Genomic DNA, 18,577 nt, shown 5'->3' with positions numbered 1-18,577 from the left:
TTTCTCCATTCCAGGACCAGCCCTAGTGTAAGCTCCGGAGATCTGTTGCCCATGGAAATAGCAGAATGAGTAGGAGAACTTGTGCCACCGCTGCCTTTATGCTGCAGCGCATGTAACGCACGGGAGCTGCTCCAGTGACATTATCCGAGATGAAACTATGCTGAATGTGACAATGGCTACCGAAGTCTCGTTCCAGGACTTTCATCCACCAATGGATGATCACTTGACCGGGTACAAGCCGAGAGATCTGTCCCAGACTCGTTTCTTCAAGGTGGCCTGCAGGACGTTTGGACCTCCAAAGTCAAGGACACGACGCATCATTGCTCCCCCCATGGAAAAACTGCAATCTGGGTCAGTAGAGGTTACGGAACCATCACTTGTGGCTTCTAGTAGCATCATTAAGTCGGGATCTGAAAGGATGGCTGAGATCGGAGAGACAAGTAACACCGGTCAGAGCATTTCACACTGGTTACTGGAAAGACAGAAGTTCAGGACCCAGTTGGACAGTATGGGGGACATAGACAAATGGCTGCGTGGAAAACCGGACCTGACAGACCTAGAAACCCGGGTACAGGATAGGATGGGTGAGAGAAGTCTCAAAAGCCGAATGTCCCTAGAAACCACTGAAGAAACGGTGGGTTCAGCACTTAGACATCACAATTTTTCAGCAATTTTAGTCCTATCGACAGCCAAAGGGCAAACTTATCCTTCAGCATCGGTGCAGCTTAAGGTGGGACTTATCCAGAAATGTGAAACACTTATAGTTAAACTCTCAGCAACTGCCCATTGATACCTTTATAGTGTTACACAGGTATTTTATACTGACTTATATGTATCTTCTCCACCACTCAGTGGGAGCTGCCATGTTGGTTTTGCTAATCATGTTTTACATGCTGAGAGCTAAGACCATGTTATTGTTACAGAAGGACAATATTCTTATTTATTAATAGGAGGTGTAAACAGGTAGAGAATGGTAAAACATTTGTTAATTTATGTATTGACCCAAATCAGTCATTAAAAATGTGGGGCATACTTTCAATATGGTAAAGGGCAGTAAGCAACTTCTGAATAGTTTTCTGAACAACAGCGGCAATACACTACAATTCAACCACACACCCTTTAGCACTATATCCATTTCTGTGCATTGGATTTCCACCTACACTGCTTCATCTTCTCCTGGCATCATTGCAGTTAAATTGGGGTCTAAGGAGCTGATTCAGACCCTCTCGCTAGGATGCGTTCGCTCGTAGCTGCCGATGGTTCGCATTGTGCACATGCGTACGCATCGCAGTGCACATGCGCGAACCAGTGCGAGAGATCGGGAAGCGTACGCTCGCCGTGTATCGACTGCCCTGTAAAATGAGTGACGGGAGAGGCCGTTTGTGGGTGGTGACGGGCTGGCCGCTAGAAACGGGGGAGTGGAGGTGCGAACGCAGGCGTGCCTGAGTCTCTTAACGCCGTTTCAGAGGCATGCATAATTAACAGGCAGCGTCATGGTACACGTCACTGTGCGATCGCCTGCCTTGCCGTCACTTGGCTGCATTTGCATACGCATCGGGCGAGCGAGCTCATCTGGCGAGAGGGTCTGAATGAGCTCCCAAGTACTAAGCCTTGGAGAGAGATAAAGTGGATGAAGATAAAGTACCAACCAATCAACTCCTACATTACATAATATTAGCACCACTTTGGGTCATATATTGAATGCTAACTCGGCTGGTGACACCCCAGGATCCTCCAGTATGACAATACAAGGATCAGCATTCCCTCCAGAAATAATTTTTGGCACCCCCCTCATACTCACACACACCCCTAGAAGAGGCAGCATTTCAGTTTACTGGGAAAAATCTCTGCTTAAATAATTAAGAGTTTTCAGGGAACTTGCGTTGGCTGGACTAAGAATGCATCTGCTCTGGGTTGAAACATCTTCTCACTATTCCCAGTTACTTGTGATATCTCATATACCTCAACTAGATGATCCCTGTTACCAGCTAACTATAGTATTGTGCTTCCAGGCATATAAAACTGAGGGAGGCGGTTGCAGCATGATGAGGAGCTCGCAGTCCCGTGTGATCACACCCACCATCCAGCAGCCTAACCCGGAGGCCCTGGCTATCCTGGAAGGTTACCTGAATCAGCGCCGGCTGCGCCTGGTGGACCTCTATAACCAGACAGACAAGAGCAAGAGGAAGCAAATCTCCAGCCATGACCTGAAGACTGTGAGAAAAGAGGTGAAGATTTAAGAATGGTGGTTGGGTTGTTTGGTCAAAGGATAACTCTTTCCTAAGTTCTTATTTTATCTTATTACTTGTAGATAAATACATACTATACTTAAAACATCTTTCTAATATAGCTATCTTACAGAAAAAGTGTATCCAGTGGTGCTGGCCCTCATGTAATAGGCTCCTCAGTTCCTGCATTCAACCTTGGATAGTTGAGATGTTTATCGAACCGACCGCTGGACTGTAACGCAAGCCCTGCTCTTTCCTAGGCTAATATTCCCATCAGTGACTTGCAGTTTGATGACCTGGTGATCTCACTCGGCAATAAGCAGCCAAATCAAATCAACTACAAGGAGCTGTCAGTGGGACGTTATTCCTGGAGGAAGAAGAACATGGAAGACCATAAGAATGGTGTAGCCGCCAGCCCAGGTAGACTAACACGGTCATCTCCTACACACCCTCACCTCAGGGATCCTTCCTGTGCAGAATAGTTGCCCATAGTCTTATTACTGACCAAATATTGGTTTTCTAGCTAACAAATGAGAGACAAAGCTGAGAGTATGATGAGTGTGGTAGTTATGTCATACATCCAGCAGGTAGACTCATCATGGCTGTTTAGTTTTTGGGTGGTGTTACATAAGAAGTCTCCAATGATATGAGTGGATAGTGATAAAATGGTAGAAGACATGGGGTGACCATACTTACACTGTCCATGGCGCGGACCGTTATGCCTGGTGGTAACATCATCCTTTGTGGGTACAGACAACAGATTGCTCCTTCTTGACAGAAAAGCATAAGTACTGGGTTTTTTTGGGTGTAACTTGAGCTGCGACGCTGTGTGTCTTGTATCTCCGTTGGCCATTATCATGTTAAACATAAGTTTCCTCTGTCCTTGCAGCCGCAGTGAGGTATTTCCAGCCTCCCAGCGACCACAACACTGAGGGAGGCGATTCCCAGCCTGCAGTGACCCTCTCTGGGATGCTGGATGGCCTAGGAAGCGTAAGAACGGAATCTCGGCCAGTCCACAGTGTGCAAAGCGGGGGGAGTGGGTCACAGTTTCTGCAGGTGCCCCCGGTCAGTTTGGAGGAAAGAAGACCCCTCAGCTACGAGGACATGGAGGACATTGGGAAGAACTACAGAGAGAGGAAGCGCAGAGTAAAGGTGAGGACACCTAAGGTGGAAAGACGTAGGCATGGCCACCACTCCCGTTGTTACTGAACTACAAGTCTCATCATCCTTTGCCAGAGAGTTATACTTCGTACAGGAGTAGCCGTCATCACTGTCAGCGGCACTTACCCTCTACCAGGTGCAGGAGATGCGTCTGAAATTGGCATCTACTGTGCGTTCACACAACTCAGAATAGAACGCAACACAGCAAGCCAATGACACACCCACAAAATGCGCATCCATATTGTTGCCGTTCATTTAGTATCCATACACAAAATGGCGTACCACTCTGAATAGAGCATATATTCGCATAGATGCATGTGCATCCCGCATCCCATGCGCGGTCTTCGAAAAATTACTAGATACGGCCGCCTATGAATCTGTGCGTGATTCAGGATCAGGCCCTTAGTGATAGGCTTAGGGAACCTAGCGACAGCACAGTATAAGTATTCGGTATTCACACTGTCTTCCATACCCCCCCCCCAGAGTAACACTCGGCTTTTGGACTGGTTAGAGCAGTGCCGTTTGGTGCGCACCGGCAATGCTGCCGTGGATGCCCATTCCCTGCCATCTACACTGGGAGGGGAGACAGCAGAGCTGGTGGAACAGTTCCGGAGACAGGGGCTGCAGCAGTATTACAAGATCCTGAGGCTGTGCCAGGCCTATGACGTTCCTCTCACTGAGAAGCTGCTGGAACGAGGTGAGGAACCAATTTTATTATCTGTGCTCTAGAGACGCTCATCTTGAATTGGGGATATTCCTGGAGCCAGGGCCCGATTCCGCTTTAGACAGGGAAGGGTGAGATTGGCTAAATAGGGGATGATCTGATTGGAGCTGAGGGGAGGATGAAATGTATATAGTAGGGACACTATATTCTGTAACATAACTGGGAAAGCTATATAATGTACTACGTAAATATGGGAGAGAATCACTTTTTCCATTTTAGTCAATCAAATACTAAATTATTATGGTATCCATGCAAAGATACCTAGCACTCAATGTACTGAAATAATTAAATTGAGACAAAAATAACTTTACAAGTCCATTTAACTATGAATTAAAGCCAGACTTTTCATATTTGCAAATTAATTTGATAGTGCACCAGTATACATGGTCATCTGTTATGTTATAGGGTAACACAGTAATCCAGTCACCACCCATTACATAACAGCGTGTGTTATCATGAGCAAATAAGTTACTTTTATAAACTGCAATAGATCCCAGTAGCCCTAGGGGCCCCTGTATGCTGCGCAGGCTCTGGGCTGGTTATTTCATTCCCCCCTCATTGCAGTCACTGGAACACAAGTACGATCCACTTAGCGGACATAGGAATGTTTCTAGATCAGATTTTCAGAATTCAGAAGTAGAAACTCTTCTGTATCTACTAATCAGACCTCACTGGAGGTGAGTGTGGAACCATACTAGTCAGACCTCACTGGAGGTGAGTGTGGAACCATACTAATCAGACCTCACTGGAGGTGAGCGTGGAATCATACTAATCAGACCTCATTGGAGGTGAGCGTGGAACCATACTAGTCAGACCTCACTGGAGGTGAGCGTGGAACCATACTAATCAGACCTCACTGGAGGTGAGCGTGGAACCATACTAATCAGACCTCACTGGAGGTGAGCGTGGAATCATACTAATCAGACCTCACTGGAGGTGAGCGTGGAACCATACTAATCAGACCTCACTGGAGGTGAGCGTGGAACCATAGTAATCAGACCTCACCTGAGGTGAGCGTGGAACCATACTAATCAGACCTCACTGGAGGTGAGCGTGGAACCATGCTAATCAGACCTCACTGGAGGTGAGCGTGGAACCATACTAATCAGACCTCACTGGAGGTCAACGTGGAACTGGTATGAAGGACAAGCAGCAAGTTGGGGAGCACTCGGGTGACAATTTGTAGGGACGAGAGGAGCCGAGCTTAAGGGGCGCAGATAGGAGACAAGGGGGCAGATGTATGCAGCTCTGTGAAGTGATAAAGTGGAAAGTGATAAACCAGCCAATCAGCTCCCAACCTTCATTTTTCAAAAACAGCCTGTAACATGACAGTTGGGAGCTGAGTGATTGGTCATTTATCACTCTCCACTTTATCACTTTCCAGAGCTTCATACATCTGCACCAAGGTGTGACAGGCAGTCTGTGAGGGCACAGTGTCTGAGAATGTGATCGGCATGATGCCTGTGTTGGGTGGTATAAATGTTGGGGAGGGCCCTAACTGTGCCAATAGTTTAGATCATACAATATAGTTAGTTTACAAAGTGAAAGTTGCATAATGGTGGCAGGGCATGCTGGTATGTGCAATTCAACAACAGCTTTAGGGCTGCATGTTAAATACCCCTACTCTATTATATAACCACTGGCTGGATTGCCTGTGGAGACCCTATAGCTATGACACTGAACCCCCTCGCTGGCGTATAAGATTGTGTCTGCATGGTAAGATGTAGGTAATACTGTAACAGACTGTAAATGTCTCCATATTGTCTGTGCCTCTATAAACAGCATTATTATATCCCGGGGACAAACTGATCACCTGCGGACCAGGGCAGCAGCTGCCGCTTCGCCAGCCCGGAACAGTGACCATGTCCAAGGATAAATTCAAGAGGAAGAGCGGAGCGTCAGGGAGTGATGCCCAGGAGTGCGGGACAGTGCCACTGCGACAGCCAGGATCAGCAATGAGGCCAAAGGATAGGCCCATGAGGAAGAGTAGCATATCAGCGAATGATCCCCAGGGGACAGGGAAGGTGCACACGGAGAGGTCTCCCGGGAGCGGGTGAGTTGCCGTATTGTGTCAGGTCATGTGATACTCAGGATGCTGCCACTATGCTCTATGGCAAAGGGAACACACAGATAATGTATAAATGGCGCAAACAATCTATACCTCTTCCCACTATGGTATCTTGTAAATAGACGTTTGTTGGTGCCATAGTAAGATTTTGTATGGGCCCCATGGGCAACCCAAGGGTGAAATGCCCCCACAAATATACATTGCGCTAAAATTTGACATGACCAGGTGACCCTCATCCACCTATGGGCCACAGAGCACCTTCACCCCCTATTATTATATAGAGATAAATACCCTCCGTGAAATATATTCAGAAACGTTTCTGTATATGTACATGCCTTAAGCATAGCACAGGAGTATGGCAATGTTTCAATTAAAGTTTCAACTACAGTATGACATTTGGGGAACATGTCCAGACAGCGCAGAGTCCCACCCTGACTTTCCAGAAATCAAAATCCCACCTAAGAAGTCTACAGTGAGTGGAGATAGCCCTGTTGGCCCTTAAAGGATGAACCAATACTTGATCCAAGTCATTAGTGTGGAAGGGGAACCCTAGCTGGGGCACGTTGAAGCCGTGTTCAAAAACACGGGTTGGAGCCATGTTGGAGCCCGGGCTCATATCTGAAAGGGGTATAACTAAGTTTTTATCTCTTCTTCCCCTGGAATAGACAGAAGTCCTGCCAAGTCCCCATCGCTGTTCTTCTGCAGCTTGTAGAGGACCTCATCACTGAGCATTTCTGATCCGCCAATGAGCTTAGTAGGGTAACCCAGGAACACCCTTTCTTACCGGGAAAAAACCCTGGTCATGACTACGGTCACATAACCCGGGTTGAACCATTCACACTGACACACAACCTGTTTTTTTTTTCCCGGGTCCTTGCCTCGGTGTGAGAGGGATATTAGTTGTAGCTTTACGTTTAAGAGATTTATACCACTCTCAGACATACTTTACTCAAGCTTAAACAGGGCTATACGTTGCTGTTAGTTCTGCCAAATAAAACATGGGAATTCCTGGTTGAGCAAACCCATAGCCCCAGAGGTAAGTATAATTGGCGAGACCTGGAGTGGCTGTAATAACTTAGAGGATACAATCATCTTTATCAAATTGACTCGACCCAAATAAGATTGGGGGAGATTGTTTATCATTTCTTGAATGGAAGTTTTGTTTCAGGGTTTTATGTTACTTGTTCCTTCTTATTCAATACTTCCTCCATTGTGTTTTGTATTTCCTAGAGATGGCCCGTATCCTCCGGAAACCTACGTCAAATGGGTCAGGACCAAAGTGAGGGGCAAGAAAGGAGTGAGGAAAGAAACTCTGAGATGTTGGACGACGTATGAGCAATTCCAAGAAATGATTGGGTGAGTTGAGGAGGACAAAGGGCTTCGGAGTCCTGGTACAAAGACTGATCCTTTGTACATGTCATTCAGCACGGCCACTAGCCAGAATACACCTTCCCTCTATATATAGCGACACTTTTACCAAGACAAATCTAGCGCGTCATCCCCAAGCACATTCAAAAAGGGAATAAAGCACCCCCCGGGGTGCCTTCAGTTGCTGCTGGTAACAGTGGTACCATGGTGCTGTTATACCTCCCAACTGCCCGCAATTTAGGACAAAACCTGCCGACTCGCAGAAAGAAGGGCATACTTGTCTACTTTCAGGCTTCCACGGCGGGGAGGGGTACCACATCTGAAACGGGGCGTGACACGGGGATGATACTCCATTGGGTATTCTTCACAATGCCGAAATTAACGGCACTGTGAGCAATGGGCGGGGCCACGATGACGCAATTCAGCCAAATCGCGTCATCATGGCCCGCGGGGGGACGGGGGGGGGTAGGCGGATGCCTGGAGGCTTGCCTGCGTTTCCGGGGGGGGGGCTGGGAGCGGCACACGATTTTCAGGAGGCTTCTGGCCGAATCGGGAGGGTAGGCAAGTCTGACATAGGGACTTTCCCCTCAAATCAAGACAGTACGTTTTTACTTCTCATATAGACACCACACATGGGGGTGATGGTGCAGTTCACCCTCCTCTATATCATATTAAAAAAAATATATTTTTTTCAGATTGTTCAGTTTTGATTGGATTACAATAAGAAACTGAATACAAATTTGAAAATAATTTATTGACTATAAATAGCATCAAGTGAGCCTATTGGTTACATCACCGGCAGCTTCTAGTTGTGTTCTACTAAATACAATCCTTCCCTATTACCCTGAGCTATGTATGTGCCGAAAAAAGAGGCCCCGCCCATCTCCCACATGACCTTGTTACACATTCCATGGCGGTATCTTTAAAACTGTTCTCTAAATAGCTCCATATGTGAAATATATTTAATACTATTATCCCCATTTATTCTTTATTATTCTTAGAAACCTGGAGCGGCGGTTCCCTCACAGTTTTCTTACATCGGACGACAATGCGTTTTGGCCAGGACACCTTGGGGAGAAGCTTCGCATCTATCTTCCGAAAGCTGCTGAGAGAGGCGCGAACCCGTCACTGACTAGGAACCAAATCAGTCACAGGGGCTAAAGACCTCTCTGAAACGTCTGTGTTGTCTAAATGTAATAAAATCGGAAGTTACATTTGTTATTTTCGTCACTGTTTATGGCACGGGAGGTGGAGGGCCTACGAAATCTAAGGCGATGTTGGGTATTAGTTATCAAATAACAAATGCAATAAGTTAATTGAATGACGGAGACGGCACATAACCCAGAGCGCCACACTGCGCCCTCTGGCTTTGATTGGTTGCTTGCTGTAGGTTATAGCACATTTTCTACCCAATTATCTGTGCGTCAGATTTCCTAAACGCCCCTCAGTATGTGTAATAGCAACTGCCGCAAGGAATATCCAATCACACATACTGGTTATGATTATGACGCTGTTATATGTGGCTCTACCTCAGCTTTATGTGTAGTATGAGGCGATTACAGTTATACAGTTATGGTGTGATTTATTGAAGCCCATCATTTTTATACACATCCGATTCCACCTTCCTAGTGACGTGACAAAGAAAATGAAAAGAAGGGGCTTATTTTTCCCCAACGCCTCCTTGCACATGGTAAAGATGAACTCTAATCTGCTGAGCCTGTGAGCTACGCGTTTTATGGGTTGTCTGCTTAGAACGATTCAGAGCTGGACGCTCTTTCAGAGCGCTCGCTCTGAATCAGGGCATTTTGTTTTTGTTTCGGCCTCCTGGCCGCTCGCATAGCTGTGGGTGACCACCCACAGCTTTAGCGAGCGGCCAGGTGATGGTCGCGACCATCGGGGCTTGCGACGAGACCCTTGCGGTAGGGTCTCGTCTGCCGCAAGCCCCAGTGAGCTTCCGGCACTAATAGAGCCGGAAGCTCACCACTGACATCACTGGTGATGTCAGCGGGGCTGCCCGCAAATGGCCTCCATTTGGCCAGCCACCCCCCCCCGACCACCTATCAAACGGAGCGAGCTGTCGATCAACATCGACAACCGCCCCTTTTGGAAGCGAGCGCCGTAGCGAGTGATTTCTCGCTCGCTCCGGGGCTCGCGCATGCACACTGCCCAGCCATCGACCCGCTTGCGAGCACTAAGCGCTCGCGAGCGGGTCTGAATCAGGCCCTAGGGCAGCTTTTTGTGCAGAGCTTCAATCTCTAGCTGATAAATGCCCATAAAACATTTGTAATTAGGTTTCCTGGGTAACTATGAACTGTATAAATTGGAAGACAACATTGACCATCTCACGCATTAGACAATGTTATTGCTATTCTTACAAGTGCACTAACCTGCCCTGAATGAAATAGAAACACTGTCATCCAGTAATTAAATGCAGTCCCAGTTATTATAAATGGGAAATATACAGGACAGACGGGAATAGGGTCTCACAAGTGACTTGGGTCATTCAGGAAAAGGTATCTATAGTGCTAATGAGAACATGGCACAGTGTGACCCAGGGAAAGCATCGTATTGCTGTGTGCGGTCAGGGAGGAGAGTTTTTCTCATGTGATGGGAAATTAGCAGCTGCCACACTGGAAATCCCTTCTGCTTTCTGGATCAACACTTAAGCTGCATACACACACAACGATTTAGTAAATGAACGATTTTAGTAAACGATTATCGTTCATTTTTTCAAGGGAAAAATTAACGAAAATCGTTTACTAAAATCGTTAATTTACTAAATGTAATGAACACTTTTTTTGAACTACAAACGATTTTTGCATATTCCCTTACTGAAAATCGTTGAGTTGGTCAGCCTGACTAAACTACAAACGTGAACGCGCATGAACGATAATCGTTCATCTCAGAAAGTGACCGATTTTTTCAACGATTGAACAATAAACGATATTGTTAACGATAATCATTCAAAAAATCGTTGTGTGTGTATGCACCTTTACACTAAAGGTTCCCAAAATCCGCCATTACAGTCCAGGTTTTAAGGCAGAGATGCCGACATTCTGGCTGCCCCTTCCGGGAGGGGGCAGCTAGATCAGCAAAATCCGGGGGAGCCGCCGGCTGTTGTGGGTGGAGCGGGGGCGTGGCCATGTGCTCACGTCATTTTGCCTCCGCTACACAGTGCCGATGTTCCCGGCATTGTGAAGCAGGGGGCGGGGTCAAAATGACGTGATTCGGCGTGAATCGCGTCACAGGCCCCCCCGGGGATTTTCATGTAATCGCGGGGGGGGGGGGCAGGAGGGGTCGACAGCTTGCGGGAGGTTTGCCTGCCTTCCTGGGAGTTCGGGAGCGGCACCCGATTTTTGGGAGGCTCCCGACTAAATCGGGAGGGTAGGCAAGTATGTGTTAAAGATAACCATGTTTGAGCACAGGTAACTTAATTAGTACCTCAGTCAATTTGATTTAACCATCTGGGTTCAAGCATGGATATCCTTAAAACCTGCAATGTAATGGCGGAGTTTGGGAACCTCTGACCTACACAATGTATACAAGGTTGGAGATGATGTGCAAATCAGCCTCAGTACCTATGAGACGATGGTGGAATGTGTTTGCAGGGGTAGGTCACTTGTGGCACTCCAGCTGCAGTGGAACCACACATCCCAGCATGTCCTGCCACAGTTTTAGCATGCCCTGGGCCTAACAGCAAAACTGTGGCAGGGCATTCTGGGATGTGTAGTTCCACGGCAGCTGGCGTGCCACATGTCGCCTACCCCTGATCTAAGGAAAGCTGTGAGTGTTGCTGCTACAAATAAGATAACATATAAACCATATATCAGAGTTTCCCAAACTCCGCCATTACAGTCCAGGCTTTAAGGATATCCACAAGTCCAAATGATAAGTCCAAATTGATTGAGGTACTAATTAAGTCGCCTATGCTCAAGCATGCATATCCATAAAATCTGGGTTGTAATGGGGTAGTTTATTCCTATAACAAAGGCAATCAAATATGGAATTGTTATCAAGTATTTTGTTATTCTGAGGATGTTCATGATTTCTTCAGTCACGTTTTACTTTTAATTACTGATAAATTCTCCTGACAAAAGAGTTTGGAGTTATTTTAAGACCGTATTTACCCACTAATTGTCTATTGCCCACTTTCTCAAACTCGGCCCTCAGGACCCCCAAAACAGTGCATGTTTTCCAGGTCTCTTCAAAATCATAAGTGAAATAATTATCTCCACCTGTGGATCTGTGTCAGTGAGTCAGTGAGTAATGAATACACCTGTGTACCTGCTGGGTGACCTGCAAAACGTGACCTGTGTGGGGGTCCTGAGGACCTAGTTTGAGAACCCCTGGCTTATTGTCACACACTGAAATGCACCTGAGGAGGGATAATAAGCATAACAGCCACAGCTGAGCTCACGGCTGCAGTACCGATAAGTGCCGCTGGGTGGCAGTGTTGCGCTCCCCCGGAAGTGCTGAGCTCCTCTATACCTCGGCCGGCGCCTCTCGCTCTCTCTCTTCCTCGGTCTGCCTGCGGAGAAGGCGGACGCTCCGGACCGGTGAGTGAATCTGCCGCCATCCTCTTGTCTGTGATCGTACACCGGTACCCGGGGGCGCCATCCGCCTCCAGCAGCCTTGCCCGCCTCTATTGCCGGTGGGATAGCTGAGATTCGGGGGGTTCCAGGCTCTCAGGCCTGCGGCGAACATGGCGGCCTGCACGGGTGCCGGGGCCGCGCTCTAGTAGCTGCTGTAGCCGCTCATGCTGTGCCCGAGTGGGATGATTAGTGGGCTGCTCTGTGCAATATGAGTGCTCCTTGTGTGTCCAGCTATTGTGGGACTACAAGTGCCAGCATGCCCTTGCCAGCCAAAGCTTTGTAAGGTGGCTGTGCTCTGCCTGAGAGTCCTCGCTGCACATATAGACTCCCGGCAGATAGTGTGACACAAGTATAGTAATAGATGTATATAGTCACTGAGCTGGCTATAGGCTCCTGGCAGATACAGTGTGACACAAGTATAGTAATGTATATAGTCACTGAGCTGGCTATAGGCTCCTGGCAGATACAATGTAACATAAATATAGTAATAGATGTATATAGTCACTGAGCTGGCTATAGGCTCCTGGCAGATACAATGTAACATAAATATAGTAATAGATGTATATAGTCACTGAGCTGGCTATAGGCTCCTGGCAGATACAATGTAACATATATATAGTAATAGATGTATATAGTCACTGAGCTGACTATAGGCTCCTGGCAGATACAATGTAATGTATATAGTCACTGAGCTGGCTATAGGCTCCTGGCAGATACAGTGTGACACAAGTATAGTAATGTATATAGTCACTGAGCTGGCTATAGGCTCCCAGCAGATAGTGTGACACAAGTATAGTAATAGAGGTGTATAGTCACTGAGCTGGCTATAGGATCCCGGCAGATACAGTGTAACATAAATATCGTAATAGATGTATATAGTCACTGAGCTGGCTATAGGCTCCTGGCAGATACAATGTAATGTATATAGTCACTGAGCTGGCTATAGGCTCCTGGCAGATTCAATGTAACATAAATATAGTAATGGCTGTATATAGTCACTGAGCTGGCTATAGGCTCCCGGCAGATAGTGTGACACAAGTATAGTAATAGAGGTATATAGTCACTAAGTTGGCTATAGGCTCCTGGCAGATACAATGTAACATAAATATAGTAATAGATGTATATAGTCACTGAGCTGGCTATATGCTCCTGGCATGGGACTCCCCATTATATAGAATGTAGTCCTCATATTATGGGCTGCACCCCTATTGGGGGAGAGAATGTCTACAGTGCGCTGCCCCTGACACCAGGGGGAGGATCTTGCTGACCGCCTGCCAGTTCTGTGCCACGTTCCTTTCAGTTTTATATTATGGCTGTGACTGCATTAATCTGAATATAGAACTGGTCTCTCAGCAGCGTTTCTGGACCTTCTGATCTGTGGGCAAATTATACAACTTAGTGGGATTTTCAGGATTTGTATGTATATGGGGGATTGTGTGTGTGTGTATATAGAACACGGGGGATGGGATTTGGTGTGTATTAGTTACTCACAGCATGGGGCACATGTGATAGGTGAGTGTTTACCTGTAGGCTCCCCGGCTGTATGTGCCACCGTTATAACGGTGATCTGCTGGGATGGGATTGAGGAGGGGAAGGTTGGAGCCATAGGGAGACTGTTCCTAGTTGCTCATAACTGGATATTATACAATACAAAACCATCTAAGATGCAGTAACTAGGTTATATGGAGAGACAAGCTGTCCTGTGGTAGTTTTTATAGCTGAATAGTATTTCGGGGCTCTGCCCCATCCTCAGGTGACCTTATGGTATAACCCTTTCCTCTGTGTAGGGCTATAATCTGCATTTACAGCAATGGGGATACAGCCAGGTTACAGATTTCCCTCCAGACCACAGTCTGTGGAGCATTATGTGCTCTCGCAGCTCGGTCAGTAGGAGGGCAGATAATTGCAGCGTTATAACCCATTCCGTTGCTGGTCTATGGTATCAGTTGATGGAAGTGACTCTGCTACATGTGCACATCAATCTGCAACTAATATACTCTATTCTATGTTTAACATAGACCCAGAGATGACCGTGGAAGCAGCCATGTCTTGGGATTAATCTTTATTCAATCCATTCATTAGGAGCTGGTGACATGTATTATTGCAGATGTGTCATACGCTGGTTATGACTAGTGAGTGCTCCTGATTAGCCCACAACATGGCTGAACCTGCGCTAATGTATATTGCTGATATTAAGAACACAATACATCTACAGTGGAAACTGTACTTATGGTATCAACTTCTGTTTAGGCATCATGGCGGCCCTTAGACCTCTCATCAAACCCAAGATCGTTAAGAAGCGAACAAAGAAGTTCATCCGCCACCAGTCAGACCGTTATGTTAAGATTAAGGTCAGTACAAAGAGTATTGTCTGAATGGTTTGTGATTTATAACTTTCATACACTGATGATTTAACTCCAGCTCAAATACCAAAACTTTGCAATTAACATAAGGAATAGGTGACTGGGTGGACCATCCAAAATAGACTGTTTATTTTTACATCGGCGTCTTAATTCTAAAAGTCCTGCTGTATATGTGTCTTTGCTTCCTAGTCAGTATCAGGAGTACAAGGGTAAATCTAAACGCCTGTATTAGAAATCTCAGGGGTCTTGTGTTCATTCATGTTCTGTAACCTCTTACGATTGGGTATTCTTTAACCGGATAGTTTATAGAAATGATCTATTGGGACACTGGTGCTGGTCATAGTCTATGGCAGTGATTCCCAACCTCTGTCCTCAAGGCAAACTAAAGGCCCCCATACATCAGCAATCGATTGCGGCAATTCTGCAATTTGCAATCTATTGTGAATAAAAATTTGCAATGTATGGGCTTCACAGATCGCAGATTGGAATTGTTAAATCAGATTGTCCAACATGTTGGATGTCACAGATGGATTGGGGCTGTAGATTGCTTGGTATGGAGATGATCAGCAGATTTGCAGACCGTTACTAGTAAAATGATGGAGCCTTTCAAGATTGGCAGGTCTGTGTTTGCTGCAATCGATCTGCAAATCACAGAAAAAGATCTGTAGTGTATGGGCGCAGATTGCTAGATTGGGAAATCCTAAGATTGGGCAATAAATCTTCAAAATGTTCAATTGTGGTTTTCAGATTGCTGATGTATGGGGGGGCCTTTACAGTCCTGATTTTAGTGATATCAATGATTGTGCACAGATGGTTAAATCAAATAACTGAGGCACTAATTAAGTCACTTGTGCTCAAGTATGGCTATCCCAAAAACCTGGACTGTTAGTGTGCCTTGACAACCGTGGTAGGGAATCCCTGGTCTATGGGTTTTGTTTTTTTTGTTTTTTTAAACATAGCCATTAGTAAGTTATCCAGCCTGATACGATCACCCGGGAAATTCTGCTGATGTCATGAATATAATTTGAATACATTACTTTTGCTCAGAATACTTGCCAAATTCTTTTCCAGATCACATGACTAGTCACCCCGATGCTGTATTGTGTGCTATATCACATATAGTATGTTCTGTGTATCGTTAGGACTGCTAATCGGCTGTGGGTCACTCCTCTGGCCCAACACTCGGGCTCTCCTGTGCCAAACCATGCCCCTTTTGTGACTCTTTTCCTATTCTGTTTCTTACAGCGTAACTGGCGCAAGCCCAGAGGTATTGACAACAGAGCTCGCAGGAAGTTCAAGGGACAGATTCTGATGCCCAACATCGGTTACGGTAGCAACAAGAAAACCAAACACATGCTGCCCAGCGGCTTCCGGAAATTCCTGGTGCACAACGTCAAGGAACTCGAGGTCCTGATGATGAGCAACAAGTGAGTAGCTGGGACAGAATGCCGATGACTGGGGACTATTAAATGTAATTTGCCTGACAACACCAGACTTGGCTGCATTTGAGGGGGAAATAGAAATGGATACCCCCCCCCCATATGTGGCAAAGCTCCAGGCCCTGACTGCTTTATTAATGACTTTTGTGTCTTTCCAAGACCACTTGGTCCTGATTTTGACGACCATGTTTAATGTGGTCACGGGCTCTGGGATTTTTCATCCTGAGATGTTGGAAGCTCAAGTCGTGACTGCCTAAACCAGGGAAGGACCCGGCATATTGTCAGAACTACTGACCCATTGCACTACTTAGCGGAGATGTTAAGCTTTATGCTGAACAAATTGCTACTTGCCTCAACCCCTTACTTCCCACTCTGGTTCATCCCGACCAGGTGGGGTTCGTGTCGGGCAGACAGGCCTCAGACAATACCCGTAGAGCTTTTAATTTGATTCCATTTCCACCTTCAAGACCGGCCTCTCATTGCTTTCTCTTGATGCGGAAAAAGCCTTTGCCTGGCTGAATTGGTTATACATGCGTACAGCGCTTTCCGGGTTTTGTTTTTCGTGATCAAATTCTATAATCTATTCTAGCCCTATATAATACGCCTAATGCTAGGGTGTTTAGTAATGGTTTTCTGTTGGATGCATTTCCTATTACCAGTGATACCCGCCAGGGTTGCCCCTTTTCCCCTCATTTTTGTCTTGGCAAGTGAGCCATTGGGGCATTCCCTGATGTGGTTGGTGACGTGTCACTAAACTGTCTCTTTGCGGATGATCTTTTTGCTACAAATTAATGGAAAATAAAACTGCTGGCTTCGTGTCTCAGTGATGTCGGCACCTTGTGAATGGAGAGGGCTACCTGCACTATGCCGGTGATTGCTACACCTAAATGGCTGTTTTAAAGTGCTTTGCGATTTTGTGTGGCCAGAAATTCCCTTTTATGGACTGCACAGACTCCTTAATCCCAGCTTTATTATTCAGTCCTAGGGAGTAAGATATTCAGCTGAACAATAAATGGCAATGTATAGAACAAGCTGCCATCTCCCAGCATTAGTCTCTCAGCAAACAGCTCTTGTGCCGGTGGCATTGCTCAGCCAGAGAGGGAGACTTTGCATTGTACAATATTTCTTCCTGCTGTAGCTTTATTATAAGCCACTATTCTTATTACTGACGCTTGTTTGTCGTCCCCCCAGGTCCTTCTGTGCGGAAATTGCTCACAACGTCTCCTCCAAGAACCGAAAGACCATTGTGGAAAGAGCGGCACAGCTCGCCATCAAAGTCACAAATCCCAACGCCAGACTGCGCAGTGAGGAGAACGAATAAACTTCTTTCATGCTATTTGTGTAAAATAAAAGTTTAAAAGTAAAGCGGAGACTTGTTTCTGTGTGAGTGCCTGGCAGGAACAGCGGGTAATGTGCTGAGTAAGTCTGTGAGTGCCTGGCAGTAACGGCGGGTAATGTGCTGAGTAAGACCTCAATCAATATCCCATCCTCTGGGGAGGGAGGGGGGTGTATTTAATCATGTACTGTGTAAAACTAATTCACAGGTAGAGTATTCATTGTAACCCAATATAAACCCTATGCGATTAATATTTCTTTGGCTCTAAATTCTGGTCTTTGGAAAGCTGAAGTACAAAACAGTGTTTGAAGTAGAAATGTGCGGGTTGGTTTTGACTCTGATCTTCCCGCTGAGTTCGGGTCTCTGACAGAGGAAAAACCTCTTTCATGGACATCCGTGCCGAGGTGATGATCTGCCTCTTTCTGAGATCCCAACTTGGCTGGAGGATTGAAGCCAAAACCGAATCGCACATCTCTAGTTTCAACGTGTCGCTAAACTACTGCATAGTAGTGTTTCATTACACGGTGGTAATAAAAGAAGGGTCTTGGTATGCCAGTCCTAATTACTGTTTCACCGGCTAGGGAGTTTAGTCTGAGAATTTGGAAACAATCTGGCCTGCCTGATACCATTGTATTGTGGTCTTGCGCTTGGGGTGACTTTCTTTTTTGGTACTGACTCGCATGACATAAGACACTTAAAATGAGGGCAATCCAGAAAGTAAAGACTGTGTGCCTGTAATTTATTTTTTTGTTTAAACCGGATCTTTTTGTATCTTTCTCCACATAATCGCCTCCTCCGTTCAAGCATTTATAGATGTCCATGAGCTTTGGAATTGCCTTGTACTTTGCTGCCTCCAGTATTAGAAACTGCACCCCACTTTCTTCTTCAGGGTCCATAGGCTACACAGGGAGACCTTGGGGTGTAGTGATGGGAACCAAATCCAGGCACCACACAGTTAAAGCTTTCAGCTCCCAGGATGCACTGGGTCCTCTCCCTAGACCCTGAGCCAGAGGCACCTCAGTTTGCGTTGGCCTGGCCGGAGCTGGGTCACTGTTAAAGCAGGGGGGCTACTTGGTATCCCCTAAAATTTAATTTCATTTTATGATAGTTTTTTTTGAACTGTCTTCAGAGCGCACAGCAACAGATTGTCCAATGGACGTCTGTGCTGCCGCTCCGTTACCCTGCTGATGCCGCAACGCTAGTAATGATCTGGGGATCTCGGCGTGACTCCAGGGTCCGTGCTAGCCGGGCCCCGGGGACTTCCCAGACTGACCGGACGTACGGGGACTAGGTAAGGC

The 18,577-nt window shown here is 46.3% G+C and overlaps 2 protein-coding genes across 2 annotated transcripts; both read left to right on the top strand.

Moving 5' to 3' along the window:
* The first annotated feature begins 157 nt into the window (after positions 1–157).
* LOC148479313 (EF-hand calcium-binding domain-containing protein 12-like) lies at positions 158–8,710 on the top strand. The gene is made up of 8 exons (XM_088454639.1): positions 158–634; positions 2,013–2,228; positions 2,489–2,648; positions 3,118–3,380; positions 3,873–4,086; positions 5,896–6,166; positions 7,412–7,537; positions 8,551–8,710. Exons 1-8 carry the CDS (start codon positions 158–160, stop codon positions 8,708–8,710), a joined length of 1,887 nt encoding a protein of 628 aa, XP_088310765.1.
* Positions 8,711–11,996: 3,286 nt separating this feature from the next.
* On the top strand, positions 11,997–17,308 carry RPL32 (ribosomal protein L32). The gene is made up of 4 exons (XM_088454654.1): positions 11,997–12,105; positions 14,392–14,492; positions 15,750–15,931; positions 17,135–17,308. Exons 2-4 carry the CDS (start codon positions 14,397–14,399, stop codon positions 17,262–17,264), a joined length of 408 nt encoding a protein of 135 aa, XP_088310780.1. The 5' UTR covers positions 11,997–12,105; positions 14,392–14,396; the 3' UTR covers positions 17,265–17,308.
* Positions 17,309–18,577: the final 1,269 nt, after the last annotated feature.

This window comes from Taudactylus pleione, unplaced genomic scaffold (genome assembly GCF_031769625.1).
Source record: "Taudactylus pleione unplaced genomic scaffold, aTauple2 ptg000624l, whole genome shotgun sequence".
Classification (NCBI taxonomy): domain Eukaryota; kingdom Metazoa; phylum Chordata; class Amphibia; order Anura; family Myobatrachidae; genus Taudactylus; species Taudactylus pleione.
This window is presented reverse-complemented; position numbering and strand designations above follow the sequence as displayed.

Excerpts from the sequence above, each read along its gene's own strand:
- RPL32 (XM_088454654.1), top strand. The coding sequence starts at position 14,397 with ATGGCGGCCCTTAGACCTCTCATCAAACCCAAGATCGTTAAGAAGCGA. Across the intron at positions 14,493-15,749 it reads ACCGTTATGTTAAGATTAAG|CGTAACTGGCGCAAGCCCAG; the intron begins GTCAGTACAAAG and ends TGTTTCTTACAG. Across the intron at positions 15,932-17,134 it reads GTCCTGATGATGAGCAACAA|GTCCTTCTGTGCGGAAATTG; the intron begins GTGAGTAGCTGG and ends TCGTCCCCCCAG.
- LOC148479313 (XM_088454639.1), top strand. The coding sequence starts at position 158 with ATGCTGAATGTGACAATGGCTACCGAAGTCTCGTTCCAGGACTTTCAT. Across the intron at positions 4,087-5,895 it reads TGAGAAGCTGCTGGAACGAG|CATTATTATATCCCGGGGAC; the intron begins GTGAGGAACCAA and ends CTCTATAAACAG. Across the intron at positions 6,167-7,411 it reads GAGAGGTCTCCCGGGAGCGG|AGATGGCCCGTATCCTCCGG; the intron begins GTGAGTTGCCGT and ends TGTATTTCCTAG.